Below are 17,899 nucleotides of genomic sequence, written 5' to 3' on the forward strand. Positions count from 1 at the left end.
GACAGCTCACGGACTTTGAGCACACAGAGAATGTGACCGTTTCTATCCGTGGTTCCTCTTCCTGTCCCTTTAGCAGCCTGGGCACACCCTCTGGAGCACACGTCTGCGTCTCGATGTTCTTCCTGAGGCAAGTGTCCTCCACAGCCCAGAGCGTCACTTTGAGGGCTCCCGCGCTGACCCACCGTCAACCTTCTCCAAGCCTCCTAGGCAGCCCCCAGCCGGAGCCAAGAGAGCGCTCGTTGTCGAAGCTCCTGGAAAACAACCCAGCTGGGCATGTGGAACACCTGTTGGGTGTCTGCTGGGCGCCTAGCACCTCAGCCTCATCATCTCGCGTCCTTGGCCCTTCCTTCACAGGGTACACCTCTGCTCGCGACCCTTTCCCAGGTCATCCCACCGCCGTGAACGTGATCGCCAGACCTCAGTGGGCATGTTTGGGGAAGCCGCGTCCTTTCCCGGGTTCTTCCACAGAGGAGGTGGTGTTGGGGGCAGTGTTGGGAGTCAGGCCACGTCAGCACCCGGGTCCTTGTCCTGGCTGAGCCTGGGTTTCCTCACCTCTAACATGGGTGATGAATAAGACCCACCTTCCTGGACGGTTGTAAGGATGAGAGATGATGCTGGAGAGGTTGGATGGGCCGGAGAGGCGGGTGGTAAAAGAAAGCTGTTGTTAAGCGTATCATTGATGGGCTGCACGGGGCCGGGCGTTGTGCCAGGCAGTTTGTACGCTTTATTCCATGCCTAAGATTGAGACCCTCTTCGAGGTAAAGGAAGAAGAAGAAGGCAAACGAGACGCTGCTCCTTTGAACATCTCTTTTTCGTGAAGGATTGTTTCCCTAATCTGAACCCGGTTTGTTCCTTCTTAAAACTTATTTTGGTGAAAATACGGACGAGAGAGAGGCACCACCTCAGCAGTGCATACACGTGCAGTCCAGGGACACCGTGGCGTGTGGCATGTTGGGCAACGTTCCCCGTCCCCTTTTCCAAGCCATTCCCCCATTTACAGAAACTCAGTGCTCCCCAAGCAAAGACTCGCTCCTCCCCTCTCCCTCCCTGATCTCCGCCCTCCGCTGTACTCACTAATACTCTGCTTTCTGTGCATTTGCTGATTGGATATACTTCCCCTCTCCCTCCCACCTCTCCCTGGTACCCACTAATACCCTGCTTTCTGTGCATTTGCTGATTGGATATAATGAGCTCGGGGCCTGCTCAGCAGGACGTGGTCGGAGTTGACCTTTTCTCTCCTGCGGAGTGATGTTCTTTTGGTCCATTGTGGTCAGTGTGCACGGGGCCTTCAGAAAGTCCATGGAAACATCCCATGCGCTTTTCATTCCGTTTTCCCATGAAATTTGTGGCGCCGCCTTGGTTCCGGTGGACAGTGTGGGGACATCCATGCTGTCCATCACAGTGTTCAACCCACCCCCGCCTCCTGTTTCCAAAGTATGCCAACGCGTTTCACCGCAGCTCAGTGTCCCCTAAGCAACGAGTGCTCCCTTTGCTGAGGACATTGGGAAGGGTCCTCTGGGGGCCCATGTTCTGGACTAGATGGTACCCTTCAGACTAGAGTTTAGATGATGACCAGGTCAAGACCCACTGCAGTGGTTTCGGGGTGATTTCCCAGCACTCTGCGGCAGGAAGAGGCGTTCCGAGGGAGGGAGCACTAGACGGAGGGACTGGAGGATGCTGGGCTCAGTGATCTGGGGCTGCTGCCACCGTGGGTGCCACCACAAGTGGGTGGGTGTAACAAGCAGAAGTTTGCTTTCTCACGGTTGGGGAGGCTAGCAGTCTGGATTCAGAGTAGTAGCTCTGGGCGAAGGCGTGCTCTCTGTATCGGCTCTGCTGGGGAGGCCTGGGGCTCTCTGGAGTTTCTGTTCCATGGTGGTCTTTATGTGGCTTGGTTTCTCCCCAATCTCTGTATGCTTGTTCCATGGCCTGCTCAACCTGCTCCTTTCACATCTCAAAAGAGATTGGCACAGTGGATGCTCGTTGGGCTGCTAACCTCAAGGTCTGCAGTTTAAAACCACCTGCTGCTCATTGGGAGAAAGATGACCCTTTCTACTCCTGTAAAGAGTTACAGTTTTGAAGATTCACAGGAGTACTTTGGCCCTGGGCCAGCAGGGTCACTAAGAGTCGGCATAGGCTAAATAAATGGTAGTGAGTTTGAATTTGGGTTGATGCTAATATTGGCACATCAGCATTACAAAGAAAACCGGCCCCCAGATGGTATCTGGTTGTAACCTCAGGTACGGGGGGTTAGGATGTCCAACACATATTTCTGGGAGACAAAATTTAATCCGTAACGAGGTGGAAGAGAGGGCTTTCCAGGAATGTGGCCTGGCATGAACAGAAGCTGGGAGTGGAGGAATGCCCTGCATGACTCAGTGTGACTGTGGCCCTCAGTGTGTTGGCAAGAAGTGCAAGATCAGGCAGAAAGTGGGGGGAAGCGAGGGCGGGGGGAAGGGAGGAGCAGGGGCAGGGCCCCACCCCATTGGCACCGCCTGAACCTCATCTTGGGGAGTTAGGCCATCTTCTGTTGGGAGGGCGTGATCTTTGGTTTAATCAAGGCATCCCAAGAGCCAGCAGTTAGTGAACAGCATGTATCAAGCACCTACTCAGGGACATATACTGATCCAGACCCTGGACACACAGTGGAGAGTAAGACAGGCAGTCTCAGGACCATAGACTCAGGGAAAAAACAAAGTCAACTGGTGCAACTTAGTCTACAAAGACAAGGTTCTGTATTTTATTTTGGTGTGTAGCGAGAAGGCTCTTTTTAAAAAAAATCATTTTATTGGGGGCTCGTACAATTCTTATCACTATCCATACATACATCCATTGTGTCAAGTGCATATGTAGATTTGTTGCCATCATCATTCTCAAAACATTTGCCTTCCACTTGAGCCCTTAATATCAGCTGCTCGTTTTCCCCCTCCCTCCCCACTCCCCCCACCTCGTGAACCCTTCATAATTCATAAATTATTATTATGTTGTCATATGTCACACTGTCCAATGTCTCCCTCTGCCCTCTTCTCTGCTGTCCATCCCCCAGGGAGGAGGCTATACGTAGATTCTTGTAATCAGTTCCCCCTTTCTACCCCACATTCCCTCCACCCTCCAGGCATCGCCACTCTCACCACTGGTCCTGAAGGGGTCATCTGTGCTGGATTCCCTGTGTTTCCAGTTGCTATCTGTACCAATGTACATCCTCTGGTCTAGCCAGATTTGTAAGGTAGAATTGGGATCATGATAGTGGGGGGGGAGGAAGTTTTTAAGAACTAGAGGAAAGTTATATGTTTCATCGTTGCTACCCTGCACCCTGACTGACTCACCTCCTCCCACAACCCTTCAGTAAGGGGGTGTCCGGTTGGCTGCCAATGGGCTTTGAGTCACCACTGTGCACTCACACATTCACAATGATATGATTTTTTTGTTCCTTGATGCTTGATACCTGATCCCTTCGACAGCTCGTGGTCACACAGGCTGGTGTGTTTCTTCCATGTGGGATTTGTTGCTTCTGAACTAGATGGCCACTTGTTTATCTTTGAGCCTCCATGACCCCAGACGCTATATCTTTTGATAGCCGGGCACCATCAGCTTTCTTCACCACATTTGCTTATGCACACGTTTGTGTTCATTGATCGTATGAGGAAGGTGGGCACCCACTGATGTGATTTTTAGTTCTTTGATGTCTGATAACTGGTCCCTTCTACACCTCGGGGTCAGACAGGCTGGTGTGCTTCTTCCACGTGGGCTTTGATGCTGCGAGAAGGTTCTTAAAAGCTAAGGTGCAACTATTTGTTTCTCCTGGTCCAGAACGGAGAAGGGTGAAGAAAACCAAAGACATAGGGACCAGTGGACCACACAAAACCTGCTTTCTAGGACCCTGAGACCAGAAGAACTAGATGGTGCCCAGCTGCCAAGACCGATGGCCCTGAAAGGGATCACATTGGAAGGTCCTAGAAAGAGTGGGGAAAATATGTGGAACAAAACTCAAAAAATAAATAAATGGATGGATGAAAGATCAGACTCGTTGGTTGGATAGAGACCAGACAGCAAGTACATTGACCTCTGAGACAACGACGATCCCTTCCGGCGTAGAAAGAAACCCTCGTGTCTCAGTGTTCAGCCACATAGTAAATAGGTCTGCAAGGAGTCTAGTGAGGTAAAGCCCACCTGAGAATTATCCACCATTTGAGATCAAAAGGGCAGCATTTGCTCTAGCACAAAGTCCAGAAGGCAGGAAGAGATGGGAAAAGAGGAGGAATGGGATCGGAAACGCGGGGAGGAAGTGCGATGTGTGATGTTACACTGTGGGGCTGCAATTCATGACGTGTAGCATGGTGAGTACAAATTGTTGAATGGAAAACTGATCTACACTGTAAGCCTTCAATCAATTTGTTTTTTGAAAGGCGGGGCTGGGGTCTTGGCATTGAAAGAACTCACATTGCCGTGTGCCGTCAGCAAATAGATGGGAGGCGTGCAGGCTCTGATGGAAGTGCCCGGTGGAAAAGCTGAAACCGAGTAACGAGGTAGAAAGTGACCGGGGAGAGGGAACCGCTGCAGTGTAGCGGGAGACCCTGATGAGGCGCTAGTGACAATGACATTGCGTCTGTGTGTATGATCTAGGGGGGAGGGTGGAACAGCAAGTACATTGACCCTGGGGTGGGCACAAGGTAGTTGCATTCAAGGACAGAAAGGCAGCTTGTGTAGTATATGGTGTGGTGTGGTGTAATGGTGAATGAGGAGGACCACGGGAGATGCACACAATGAGGCTGGCAGAGGCACTGGAGGGTTTTGAGGGCCACATAGGAGCTGGATCCTGATCTAAACATGACAAATGGAAAGATGTTGGAGGATTACCTGAGGGGGAGTGAGACAACATGCTTAATGCAGAAAAATACTCCCACCAAACTACGTGTTGAATGGGCTGCAGGGGCGATGGCAGGCACAGGAAGACAAGGCGGAGATCTTTAGAGGTCCTGGGATGAGACCACGGTGGGCAAGGGGGTTGGAGGTCCAGTGTGTCCAACAGCTGAGCGTTCTTATCTAAAATAAAAGGACTCGTGGCCTCAGTCCTGTCCTCTCCCCAGGCCACTGCTTTTCTCTTTGCTGTAGTCATTTATTTGGGGTTCAGTGTTGTTGGAAATATGCACAGCAAAATGTACACCAGTTCAGCAATTTCTGCAAGGGCATGTGGGACACTGATCACATTCTTCAAGTTGCACCACCACCGAGTCCCCCTCTTCCAAGTTCTTCCTCTGCCGGTCACTACACTCACCACCCCTTACACCTCCTCCCAAACCTTTTGAGGAACTGGTACCAATTTGATTTCAAAAAGGTACAACACTCAAAGCAGGTGATAATTCTTTTTAAATCATATTTTTGGGGGCTCATACAACTCTTATCATAATCCATCCATCCATTGCGTCAAGCACATTTGTACATTTGTTGCCATCATCATTTTGAAAGCATTTTCTTTCTACTTGAGCCCTTGGTATCGGCTTTTCATTTTTCCCCTCCCTCCCTAATGAACCCTTGAATATTTATAAAATTATTATTATTTTTCATGTCTTACACTGACCGATGTTTCCCTTCACCCACTTTTCTGTTTTAAAAATGTTTTATTGTGAATTGGGTGAAGGTTTTCCGAGCAAATCAATTTTCAACAATTCATACCTGTTTTGTTTCACATCATTGACTGTAATCCCTTCATGCCTCCTCCATCTCCATCTCCATCTCACTAGGATCCCTGGTGGCGTAGTGGTTGTACATTGGGTTGCAAACTGTAAGGTCAGTAGTTCCAAACCACCAGTTGCTCCTCAAGAGAAAACAGGACTTTCTACTCCTATTTAAAAAAACAACAGTCTCAGTAACTCACAGAGGCTGTTCTAGGCTGTCCTATAGGCGTGCTAAGAGTCAGCATCGACTCAGTGGCAATGAGTTTGGATGGCATAGTGGGTTATGAGTTGAGCAGTTCCAAACCACCAGCTACTCCTCGGGAGAAAGATGAGGCTTTCTACTCCCATAAAGATTTACTCTCTTAGAAACTCACAGGACACTGCTACCCTGTCCTATAGAGTCACCCTGAGTTGAAATTGACTTGGTGGCAGCAAGTGGTTTTTTGGTGTTTTGTACTGCTCACCTGTTTAACCTCCTATCAGCAAAGAGTGGATGCAGAAACACCTGGCCCTAATCTTGCTTCATTAAAGTAACAAAGACAGCCTTTCCTAAGTGGGATTATATCTGTGGGGGTAGAGTCTAGAATTTATAATACACACTATTAGGGGACACAGTTCAGTGCATAATAAAGATGGGGAAATGAATATGGAAATTATTTTTCAGGAAAGCTATTGTTTACTACTTAAGCTAAATTATTGTTTGGTTTAAAGAAGACTCGAGCAGTCTTTGGGGTTTAAGGTTTAAAGATGGTCTTAGGACAATAGTTTCAAAGGTTCGTCCTGCCTTGGTGGCTCGAGGAAGTCTGGATTTTGTGAGAATTTGAAATTCTGTGCCACCAAATTTCAACAGAATCTTTGCAAAACTGTCAGAAATGATAGCTGGGCACTATCCAATTGTGTTAGTCCGGGTAGACTGGAGAAACAAATTCATAGACACTCGTATGTACATAAGAAAGAGCTTTCTATACAAGAGCAATTGAATGTTGTGAAAACGTCCCAGCCCAGTCCAGATCAAGTCCATAAGTCCAATATTAGCCCATACGTCCAATACCAATCTATAAAGCCCTCTTCAGACTCACCAAACACATGCAATGATGCCAAATGCAGGAGGATCACAGGCCAATGGGTTGGAAGTCTTGTGGACCCAGTGGCGTTGTGAGCATCTCAGTGCTGGCAGGGGTTTCTACGTGGCTTCTCCGGCTCCAGAGGTCCATGTGGCTTCTCCAGCTCCCAGGGCGTAGCGCTACATATCCTGTCAGCAGAGAGTCTCTCAGGGCATGAATCTTGTGTCTTATCAGTAGAGAGTCTCCAAGGGGGTGAGCAGAGAGAAGTGTCTCCCATCTCCAAGGAGGAAAAACAGAAGTTCCCAGAATTCTCAGGAGAAGGCCATGCCCACACTAAAGCTGCATTGGTTATATCTTGATTGACAGACCAGACTCCACCCCTTGACTCATAATCTTCTCAAATTGACACCAGATTATGTAACTATCACACCAATTCTTTGGATCTGATGGCCCAGGTGAGACCTCAGAAACACCAACTGTGAGTGTGTGTAGCGCCTGTCTTCCCCAAACCCCACCTAATCCAAGGTTTCATCTGAAGAAAGGATTTTATTTCTTATTGAAATCCCATGCCTCAATCCTATGTCTTCCCTATCTGTCCTATCTGTTATAAATCTGTCATTTGCTGGTATTATTTAGGCAGAAATTTTCTTTTCTTTTTTTAAAATCCTTTTATTGGGGCCTCATACAACTCTTATCACAATCCATACATACATCAATTCTATAAAGCACATTTGTACATTCATTACCCTCATCATTCTTAAAACATTTTCTCTCCACGTAAGCCCTTGACATCAGCTCCTCATTTTCCCCCTCCCTTCCCGCATGAACCCTTGATAATTTGTAAATCATTATTTTGTCATATCTTACACTGTCAGACATCTCCCTTCACCCACCTTTCTGTTGTCTGACCCCCAGGGAGGAGGTTATATGTAGATCCATGTTTTGATTCCCCCTTTCTACCCTACCCTCCCTCCACCCTCCCGGTATCACCACTCTCACCACTAGTCCTGAAGGGATCATCCGTCCTGGATTCCCTGTATTTCCAGTTCCTATGTGTACCAGTGTACATCTTCTGGTCTAGCCAGATTTATAAGGTAGAATTGGGATCATGATAGGGGGGGGATCATTTAAGAACTAGAGGAAAGTTGTATGTTTCATCGTTGCTACACTGCACTCTGAGTGGCTCGTCTCCTCCCTGAGACCCTTCTGTAACGGGATGTTCAGTTGCCTACAGCTGGGCTTTGGGTCCCCACTGTGCATTCCCCCTCATTCACAATGATATGATTTTTTTTGTTCATTGATGCCTGATACCTCATCCCTTCGACACCTTGTGATCACACAGGCTGGTGTGTTCTTCCATGTGGGCTTTGTTGCTTCTGAGCTACATGGCCGCTTGTTTACCTTCAAGCCTTTAAGACCCAGATACTATATCTTTGATAGCCGGGCACCATCAGCTTTCTTCACCACATTTGCTTATGCACCCATTTGTCTTCAGCGGTCGTGTTGGGAAGGTGAGCGGCACGGAATGCCAGGTGACTAGAACAAAGTGTTCCTGCATTGAGGGAGCTAGGCCAAATTTTCAGTGGCTGTTGGGACTATGGCCTCTCAAGTGACTAGATCCAAACCCCAGCCCACTACCTTCCCAGCTGGGGAAGCCTGGGCACGTGCTTGAGCTCACTTACCCGCTCTGGTGATTAAATGAGTTAATTCACGTAAAGTGCCCGGCACGTAGAAAATGCCTAATTTTGGCTCTTATAATCAGAAGTCCTATTGGAGAAACCAAGGAGGGCATGGGGGTTGGGCAGTCGAGTTCTAGCCTTTCACACTAGACTTGGTTCAGGTCCTGGGCGTGTCAGTGGGGGGTTGCTATGATGCTGGATGGAGCTTCCAGACTAAGACAGACTAGGAAGAAAGTCTTAGCTATCAACTTCCGACAATCAGCCAGTGAGAGTCCTGTCGACCACAGCAGTCCAATCCACAGCCGGCTTTGGGAAGGCACAGGACCGGACAGGGTTTGGTTCCCTTGTGCCTAGGACCGCCACGAGTCGGTGTCGGGGAGCGGGGAGGGGTGGTTGACAACATCAGGTGAGACGCCAGTGCCTTCCGAAACCCCTGACTGCTCAGTGGGGAGGAGCTGTAGATATTTTGGGGTGAGCTGGGGAACAAAGGGCTCCCGGATCTGTTCATCACACGTGACTGCCTGTCAGGCAGGGCACGCTCAGGCCCTGGCCTTCTTTGGCTCTCTCTCAGGCAGGCGAGCGGGGAGACTGGGGCCTGGCAGAAAGCGTGTTGCTGGCAGTTGGTCAGGCAGGCATCTTGGTAAAAAGGCGATTCCCCCAGGAGCTGGGGTGACTTAACAGATTATCCAGAACAATGAACTGAGCTTTTTGGCAGGAAGTTTTTCATCGCGGGTTTAGGCTGATTTCACACACCGAGGCTGGGTTCTGGGGCTAGCTAGAGAGGATCCAGGCCGAGGGCCAGAGGGCCTTTGTTCTGTGGAGCCTGGATCTCCTGTCTCAGGTTCGCCCATGTGGGACCAGCTCCCGGTGTGACAGTGAGAGGACTTAACACAACAGGAAGGGGCCTAGGAGGTTACCGCCCGAGGAAACACAAATGCACTGTTGGCCTGTGTAATTTTAGACAAATCCCTTCCCTTCTCTGGGCCTGGCTGTCCTCATTCTGTCCACAGAATCCCTTTCCCCTCCAGTGAGAGAACCAGAGAGAACTTTCCAGATCTAGGATGGCAGCAGGCCTATTGGGGAAGCAGGTCTCCCTCTGGTGGCCCCTGAGGTCCTGCTTCCTGTCACCCAGACCTCGGTCCAGTCTCCACCCAGCCACTGGGCGCCCACGCAAGGCCAGCCTTGGAAACTTATTCCCTATTCTAACAGCTTTTCGAGCCAAGCAGCTTTCTGCTCTCTAATTTTCATGCTGATGAACGTGATTCCTGAGGGTGCAGGGCTAGGCTCTGCAGCGAGCCTTTTAGAATCCCCCATTAAAGAGCCATCCATAATATATGAAAATTCTTGGGGAAGCAAGGCCCGAGAAGGGGGAGCAGCTTGAGAGGTAGAGAGTAGGCTGTCACCAGCTCCAGCCTCCTCCTGTCTTGGCCAGTATAGCCACAGGGGGCTTTGCAGCTGGGGCAAGTCTTCCAAGCTCCAACCAGCTGGGATGGGGCGGGCAGGGGGGGGGGCGGGGGGGGGCTCGGCGGGAGAAGGTAAAAGATGCCTACATGAGGGGCCATCAGATTGTTCAGGCTTGTCGGGAGCCGCACCCTTGTTTCTGAGATGGGGTCCTGATGAACAGCTCAGACACCCCATGCCGCTGTCACTCCTGGGAGTCCCTGTGAGGGGAGGGAGTGACTTGGCACCCTGCTCCCTCTCCTGGGTCTCCTGGGAGAGCCCTCTGGCCGCCTGGCACTTTCTCATCTGTAAAATGGGGTTGATGATCATGCCTCCCCACGGGGTCACCGGGGGGCTAAATGAGATCACGGATGAGTGGAAGTGTTTTGATGATGAGGAGTCACGATCCCCAGGGGGCGGGAGGGGGATGATTGATGGAAGAACGAATCTTGAGAACGAGGGGGCGATGACGGGCTGGTGGAGGAACCTGGCCACCTGCTCCTGCCCTCTGCCGAGTGAACGGTGTTGCTCTGAGCAGACGTCCCCCTTCCCTACTCTTCCCATTGGGAAGGAGTCACTCAGAGCTCGGTCCTCCACAGGACCCACCAAGCCCCAACAGAACCCCCACAAAACAAGCCCTCTGCTATCGGATCAATCCTGACTCACACTGGCTCTCTAGAGCAGGGGTCCTCACACTTTTTAAACAGGGGGCCAGTTCACTGTCCCTCAGACCCGTTGGAGGGCCGGACTATAGTTAAAAAAAAACACCAACTATGAACAAATTCCTATGCACACTGCACATATCTTATTTTGAAGTAAAAAAACAAAACGGGGCAAAAACACCTGGCAGGCCAGATAAATGTCCTCGGTGGGCCGCATGTGGCCCGCGGGCCGCAGTTTGAGGACACCTGCCTAAAGGGTTTGGGAGGCTGTCAATCTTTGCAGGAGTGGACAGGCCTTATCTTTTCCCCATGGAGCAGCTGGTAGGTTTGAACTGCCAACCTTGAAGTTAGCCCAGTGCTTTAATCCATGCAGTACCACCGGGGCTCCTTATAGGACCAAGCTCCCGGGACCCCTAACTTAGGCTGAGGCACAATCCTTTGCAGGCATGGCAGCTAATAGCAGGGTAGGGAATGTTTGCCAGGAGGGCCCGGAGAGCCTGAGTCACAAAGCTGAGGTCAGAGGGGATACAAAGGCACAGGGGGGAAGTGACTTGCCCAAGGTCACACAGCCAGGGAGCAGCCGAGTCCAAATTTGAACCCACCTCCTGGAGAAAGCACTCTGATGTGCCACCGACTTTAGAATCAGTGGATCCAAAACAGGTGTAAACTCTGGTTCCTCTCCCCAGCAACCAGGCACAGACAGACGGACGAGTGCATTCCGTGTCCGGCTGTCAGAAACCCACAGGGAGCCCAGATTAAGAGCCTCCAACCCGTATTCTAGCATAACAATTGTCCTTACCTACCCAGCCCTCAAAGAGCTTAGGAGGGGTAGTAGGTTAAACATTGGGCCACTGACTGCAAGCATCGGGCCTTCAAACTCACCATCTGCTTCACTGAGAAGGATGAGGCTGTCTGCTCCCAGAATGATTGACAGCCCGAGAAACCCTTTGGAGCCGTTCCACACTAGGAGGCCAGTGAGTGAGTGGGTAGCCTGGCCCTGAGACGGGCATCCTGGAAGGAAGATTCTCCGAATGTTCAATACGCACTGGTGTGCATGGGCTGGGGCGGCCACAGAGTGGAGAAGGCGGGCCCTGGTCCTCACCGAGGCCCTTCAGTGGGCCAGCTGTGGCTGAGACCCGCCTCCCGGGGGGGTGTCAGGGAACACTGGGCGTCTCGGCTGTGTGTGTGCTACCCCTAGCAGAATGCGGTAGGAGGTCTACCTCCAGTTGAGCCGAGAATGGGGTGCTAGGGTGTGGGTGAGAGCGAAATACATCCATCGAGTTTCTAGCAGGAGAGAGAATTCTGCTGCACTGGTTTCAATGAAGGAAGGGGTTTCTTTTGTGGGTGTGGGTGAGGTTGAGGGAACTCACTAGGGATAGTGGACCGCCCCCCCCGCACCCTCCCCCACCCCAGGATGAGCTGTTCCCACTCCTGGCTGGCAGGGGCTGTGGGAGGAGGCAGTGCCACCAGAGCCCAGGAGAGGCAGAGCTGAGGCTGAAGGCTGGCTGGCAGGAGGCCGAATGGGCCAGAGCTAACGGCGCTGAGGCCGGGCCATTGGCCAAAGGAAGCCCCCAATTTCTTGATCTCTCCTCCATCACCTGCCAGTGCCTCCTATGGGCCAAACTTGACTAGAAGCCCCAGGACCAGGGAACCAGAATGAGGCTGAAGGGAAACCGTCTCCTGGGGGGGTGGGTGGGTAGGTGGGGGAAGCTGGGACTGTAGAAGGACACTCTAAACACAAAACTGGAGCCTCTCAGTCTGTCCAGGCCTGACCTCTGACCCCCTGACCCCGACGCCCTGCGGTGGGAGGTTGACGGCCTGGTTTAGGGCCCTCCTAGAATCCATGTCCCAATCCCGCCCAGTCTGGTGGAGCAGCTGCCCCTCCCCCCACGGGCCCCCATAAATCACTGTGTGCCGCCAAGCCAGTGGTCGTCACTTAATGTATGTAGTCCCCAAAGCAGCGCCAAGCCGCCTCCCGGGGCTGGGTGCTGTGTAATTAATGCTGCCTAATTGGTATTCTCGGGGCTTAGTCACAGGAGGTTGAGGAGCGCTCAGAGCGGCTTTGTGTCGGGTCAGGAACTGCTTGGTTGCCAGAGACGGAAAGGAGCTGGGCCAGAGCTCCTGTTGGTGCCGTTAGCTGCTCTGCTGTTGGCCTGAGACCCCATACACCCCGCAAACAGACCGCCGTGATCTACCAGGCCTTCACCGACTGCTTCTTTTGGCGGGGGGTCGGGGTGGTGTAGGAGTGCATTGCCACATCTTTCTTCCGCGTGTGGCTTGGTCTAGAGCAGCGGTTCTCAACCTGGGGGTCAGAACAACCCTTTCTCATAACAGTAGCAAAATGGCAGTCATGAAGTAGCAACGAGATTCTCAAAAAAAAGGTAGTAACGAAAATAATGATACATGAAGAGTATGAATAATCACACATGTATGAATAATCATACATGAACTGTATGAAGGGGTGGCTGCATGAGGAAAGCGGAGAACCGGTGGAAGCTCTGCTGAAACCTGTTCAACATTGCAGCGCAACAAAGCCCCCCCTGACAGGTGGCAGGTCGGCCACCCTCCCCCACTGGGCTCGAGTCGATGCCTGCCTGTAGCCACCCTATTGGGCAGCGTCGAACTGCTTCATACGATGTCCGAGGTTGCGAATCTTTATGGGAACAGACGGCCCCGTCTTTCTCCTGAGTCTCTGGTGAGTTTGAAGCACCAGTTCTTCCATTAGCAGTGAGGTGCTTAACCCATGGTGCCACCAGAGCTCTTGGCAGTGGGTGCTCACTGCCACTCTGTCTGCCAAGGTGCAAGGACCCATGGGTTTGAGACTCACTCCTGATGGGAGGAGAACGCTGCTCCCAAGGAGCCACGGGTGGTTCTCAGCTGCCCATCTTGTGGCTCGCAGCCTGACTCCTAACCAGCGCTCCCCATAGAGTGGGCCGATAGCCGCATTTCCCGGCACCCTTTGCTTTTTCACCAGTCGGAGGCAGGGTCCCTTCACCTCCCTGACTGCTCAGCCCCCCCTACCCCCCAGTCATTGCACCTGCTCCTATCCAGTGCCCACTCGCTGCTGGCCCCAAGGTTCTCCAGGGCCCCTGCCCCAGAATGGCTTAGCGGAACTGCAGCTCTGTGTGTCCGGGCTTCCCTGAAGCCTCCCCAGTGCTTGCTGGTCCCGAGGCAGCCGCAGCCCCTGGAGCATGGTCACTCAAAACCCCAAACCTAGCTCACGGCCATCGAGTCCATTCTGATTCATAGTGACCCTATGGGACCGGGTCGAACTGCCCTGTAGGTTTCTGAGTCCACCGAGCAGCTGCTGGTGTCAAACTGCTGACCGTGTAGTTAACAGCCCCACTAGTAACCTTTACACCACCGCCGGCTGGGGAGGTGTTCGGGGCCGACTGGGCTCCCGGTTGCTGGTGGGGAGAGGTTAACCCACGTCCCCTTCCTCCCAGAGCAGGACTGGCCTCCCTCGTTGGAGGATAAGCCAACCCCCTCCACACCCTGTGCTTCCCACTCTTCAAAGCCCCTTGGGGCTGGGAAACTATAATTCTATGTAGAACCAAATTAACTAAATTTTTTTCCTTTTTATTTCCAACATCAGTTGATTTGTGTTCCGACTATCATTAACTGGGATGTAAGTTGGGCTTGACAGGGACCTGGTAGCTTTTCAGATTTCTAAAATCCAAGTTTTAGTACATGCCCCTCCCCACCCCCAACACACACACACACTTTGTTATTAGCCCTGTTAATGAAGGCTATAACCATTTTGACTTAATTTTTTTATGTATATGGTAATTTCCTCCTCTTTCTGGTCATTCGTAGCCATTCCCCAGCCTGGCTTACTTGACCCCTTTGTGCCCAGGGAGACACTGGGGAGTGGGGTTGGGGGAGGGGGTGGCTCACACCCCCTTCCCCCACAGCCTCATCCTGTTTCCAGGGGAACTCCACTTTCTTTTCAGGCAGAGCTCAACCTCCTGGGAATTCCCCAAGATTGATGCTTCAAGTGCCATTTTCAAAGCAGGCTTGTCATCCACTCTGGCAGGTCTTTTCCTGGGCGTCTCGGGCAGGCATGGGCTGGAGATGGCAGCTTGCTCCAAGGGAGACTTGCTTCTCTGGGGCTGGGGTTCTTCTAAAATCCTGTGTTGGAGGGGGTGGGGGCTGTTCAAGAGAGGAGGGCAGTGGAGTGGATTGAGGGGAAGGCAGATCCCTTCCCTATGTGAAGCTTTTCTGGAATCTTGGGATTTACCTGAAGTACTCTGCAAGGATGTCATTGGAAGATGGCATTCTCCTCTGTCTGAAAGGCAGGAGGCATTAAGACTTACAAGGGCCCCAGAGGAAAACACGGGAACTCCTTGGGGGACAAGGGTTAAACACTGCAAGATTATGAAGATTTAGAAGGTGGAATAGAAAGCCAGACTGACTCGACTTGGGTTATAGTAAGACCTCCATACGTGTTTGTTGAGTCAGCCTTCTCTGTTTGGTAATTTATAATACCTGACAACTCCAGGCTGGTGGACGAAGTAAAAATATCACAGGTTCTGAAGTCACCCATACCTGGGGTCTGGATCCCTGGTGGCATATCCTTTGGGTGACTATCCCAAAGTCAGCAGTTCAAAGCCACCAGCCGCTCAGTGGGAGAGAGACTGACTGCTTTCTACTCCCATAAAGAGTTAGAGTTTGGAAACTCATGGGCAGTTATGCCCTGTCCTATTGGATCTCTATTTGTTGGCACCTACTCTTTTTTTTTTTTAAAGATCATTTTATTGGGGGACTCTTACAGCTCTTATAACTGGGGTGGGATCCCAGCTCTGCCTGCCTCTGTGACCTTGAGCCGTTTCGTAGCCTCTCTGATTGTCAGTCTCTTCACCTGTGAAACGGGCGATCGCTCACAGGAGTTGTGTGAGACACGAAGGAGGTAGCTTCTGAATCTGATGATCACATGAGCTCTTGAGCATTCTGTCGTCGTGGTTACCAGTGGCCAGTCGGTCCCTCACTGTGCCCAGACCCCCAACATCACTTGGACCAACACTTCCATTCCTGGGTTTCTCAGTCCCTGATTATCAGAAGTAGATTACCAGGCCTTTCTTCCTAGCCCACCGTGGTCTCGAAGCTCAGCATCATAGCGGCGTGCCAGCATCCACTGGCTGATGCGTGTGTGTGTGAGAGAGACTGTGCGTGAGGTGCTTTGGTCAGGAATCAAACCTGGCTCTCCTGCTCAGAAGGCAACAACTCTACCACAAAACCACCACTGTGCCCGTTCAATAACGTAGTATGTGTCAAGTCTTCCCGGTAGGTCTTGGTGCATCGACAGTGCCGAGTGGACCTTACGTATTCTGCTGCAACCTAGGAGAACCAATGAGGCAGTTCCACTCGGTCTTGTAGGGTGGCTCTATCCTATAGGGAGTCAAACTGGAGGTACCTATCCACACCCGTCCCCGGGCCCCTGCCCGGGCCTGCAATCCTGGAGACTGTGCTAAGGCCTGACCAGTGCCGTGCCAGAGGCGGCTGGCTCAGAGAGCTGGCTAATTGGGTTGGTGGCACATTGAGAGGCTGAGTGAGTGCAACAAGCGGGGAGGGGCAGGAAGGTGGCAAATCGAGTGTTCTCTGATGACCACAGACAGCCTGGAGCCGTTAGGAGGTTTCCTTTCCAGGTGTCTAACTTAAACCTGGACAGCTTGTGGGGAACCCAAGTCCTTGCCCGACCTCCTGTGCTGGCATTCTGTCTGCAGAGCCCCCGCCAGAGGACCAGTGCTCAGGATGAATCTTCTGTCTGGGCAATTCCTCTCCAAGTCAGAAAAGCATGCTAATGCATTAAGACAGATTCACAGCCTATTTAAAATACGTCATCCTGCCCCTGACTGTCTTACTCACTCAGCAGCATGGTGGTGGGGGGACTGTCATCATGAACGGGGCCCAGATCTTCACACGTTAGCCCGTGGCAGAGGAGTCCAGTGAGTTGGACAAACAGATATAAAAAGGAGCTGCTGCTGCTGGTGACCTTCCTTATACCCACTGCCAACAGGTTGATTCTGTCTCAGACGGAACCTGCAGAGCAGAGTGGAGCTGCCTCTGGGAGTTCCTGAAGCTTTCAGAGAAGACAGCCTCGTCTTTCTCCTGCAGAGCAGTTGGTGGGTTAGAACCGTAGACCTTGTGGTTAGCAGCGCAGGGGAAGTCCCGTGCTGGTCTACAGGGCCACCACGAGTCAGAATGAACTGGTGGCAGCGAGTGCCGATCGCACAGGAGTCCTGGTGTTTTAGGGGCTTTGCGGAGGGCCGCTCACTGCCAGGCCAGCAGTTAGAAACCAGCAGCCGATCTGAGGGAGAAAGGAGGCGTCCTACTGCCGTGAAGAGCTACAGTCTCGGGATCCCAGAGGGGCAGTTCTACCCTGTCCTACAGGTCGCTGTGAGCCCGCATCGATGCGGTGGGGCAGTGAGGGCGAGGACAAAGCTAGCTGGCCATCTGTGAGTGGTTGCCAGTGCGGGATGGAGGAGCTTCGTTGAGTGGAAGGAGATGGGGCCAGCAGCCAGCAAAGTTTTTCCATTCCTTCTTCATCACCGCGTGCTAGGGCGGAGGGCCGCCTGCTCCTGTGGCCCCATAGCCGGGCCCTGGGGTCCACATCCCGTCTTCTCTTACAGTTCGGCCGCACCGAAGTCATCGACAACACGCTGAACCCCGACTTTGTGCGCAAGTTCATTGTGGATTACTTCTTCGAGGAGAAGCAGAACCTCCGATTCGACCTGTAAGTGGAGACTTACTGGGGCTGGGGGCTGGTGCGGGGAGCCGTGTCTCAGAGGCCATGGGGCTACAGGGCCTGGGAAGGGGGGAGGAGCCTAAAGGGCAGCAGTCCTTACCCACAATTCCTCAGGGGAAAGCTGTGGCCATCTGCTTTCGAAAAGGTTACAGGTTCGGTCACAGTTCTACTGTCCTATCCGGTCACTATGAGCCGGCGTCGGCTAGAAGGCAGTCGGTGTGTTTGGGTTTAGCCGATTTCAGCCTCCCCTCTCAACAGGGTGTGGGAAGGGGTGTGGAGGGGGGAGCAGAAGTGCCAGGCTCCCTCTGCCCCAGTTTAGCAAGCTGCCTGGCTTTGGGGAGTTGGGGAAATACCTTGAGGCCAGTTCTCAGCTCCAATGTGGGGATCCCCTTTCTCATGGTGACTGAGAGGGTGGTCACTCACTTCTTCCCTCTGTCACCTCCTGGCCGATGGGATTCAAGGCACCTGCATGTTCACCTAGACAAATGGAAGGAGGCCTCTCCCTGAGGTCAATGAGGATAGTGGGAGGGCAGGAGGGGCAGTGGGTGTTTATGAGGTACAGGGGGTAAGACAAGGCGACTTCCCAGAGATCTGTGGGCAAGGGCAGGACAACGGGGAGCCTGGGCCCTAAGAGAGC

General features: G+C 52.2%; 1 protein-coding gene across 1 annotated transcript in view; it reads left to right on the top strand.

Moving 5' to 3' along the window:
* Nucleotides 1–17,899, top strand: part of LOC142452521 (copine-5-like) — a 55,829-nt gene that overhangs the window by 28,421 nt on the left and 9,509 nt on the right. The window contains exon 4 of the mRNA XM_075553802.1: nucleotides 17,147–17,250. Coding sequence (XP_075409917.1) covers nucleotides 17,147–17,250 — 104 coding nt within the window. The remainder of the gene's footprint in view (nucleotides 1–17,146; nucleotides 17,251–17,899) is intronic.

Source organism: Tenrec ecaudatus, chromosome 7, assembly GCF_050624435.1.
Source record: "Tenrec ecaudatus isolate mTenEca1 chromosome 7, mTenEca1.hap1, whole genome shotgun sequence".
NCBI lineage: Eukaryota > Metazoa > Chordata > Mammalia > Afrosoricida > Tenrecidae > Tenrec > Tenrec ecaudatus.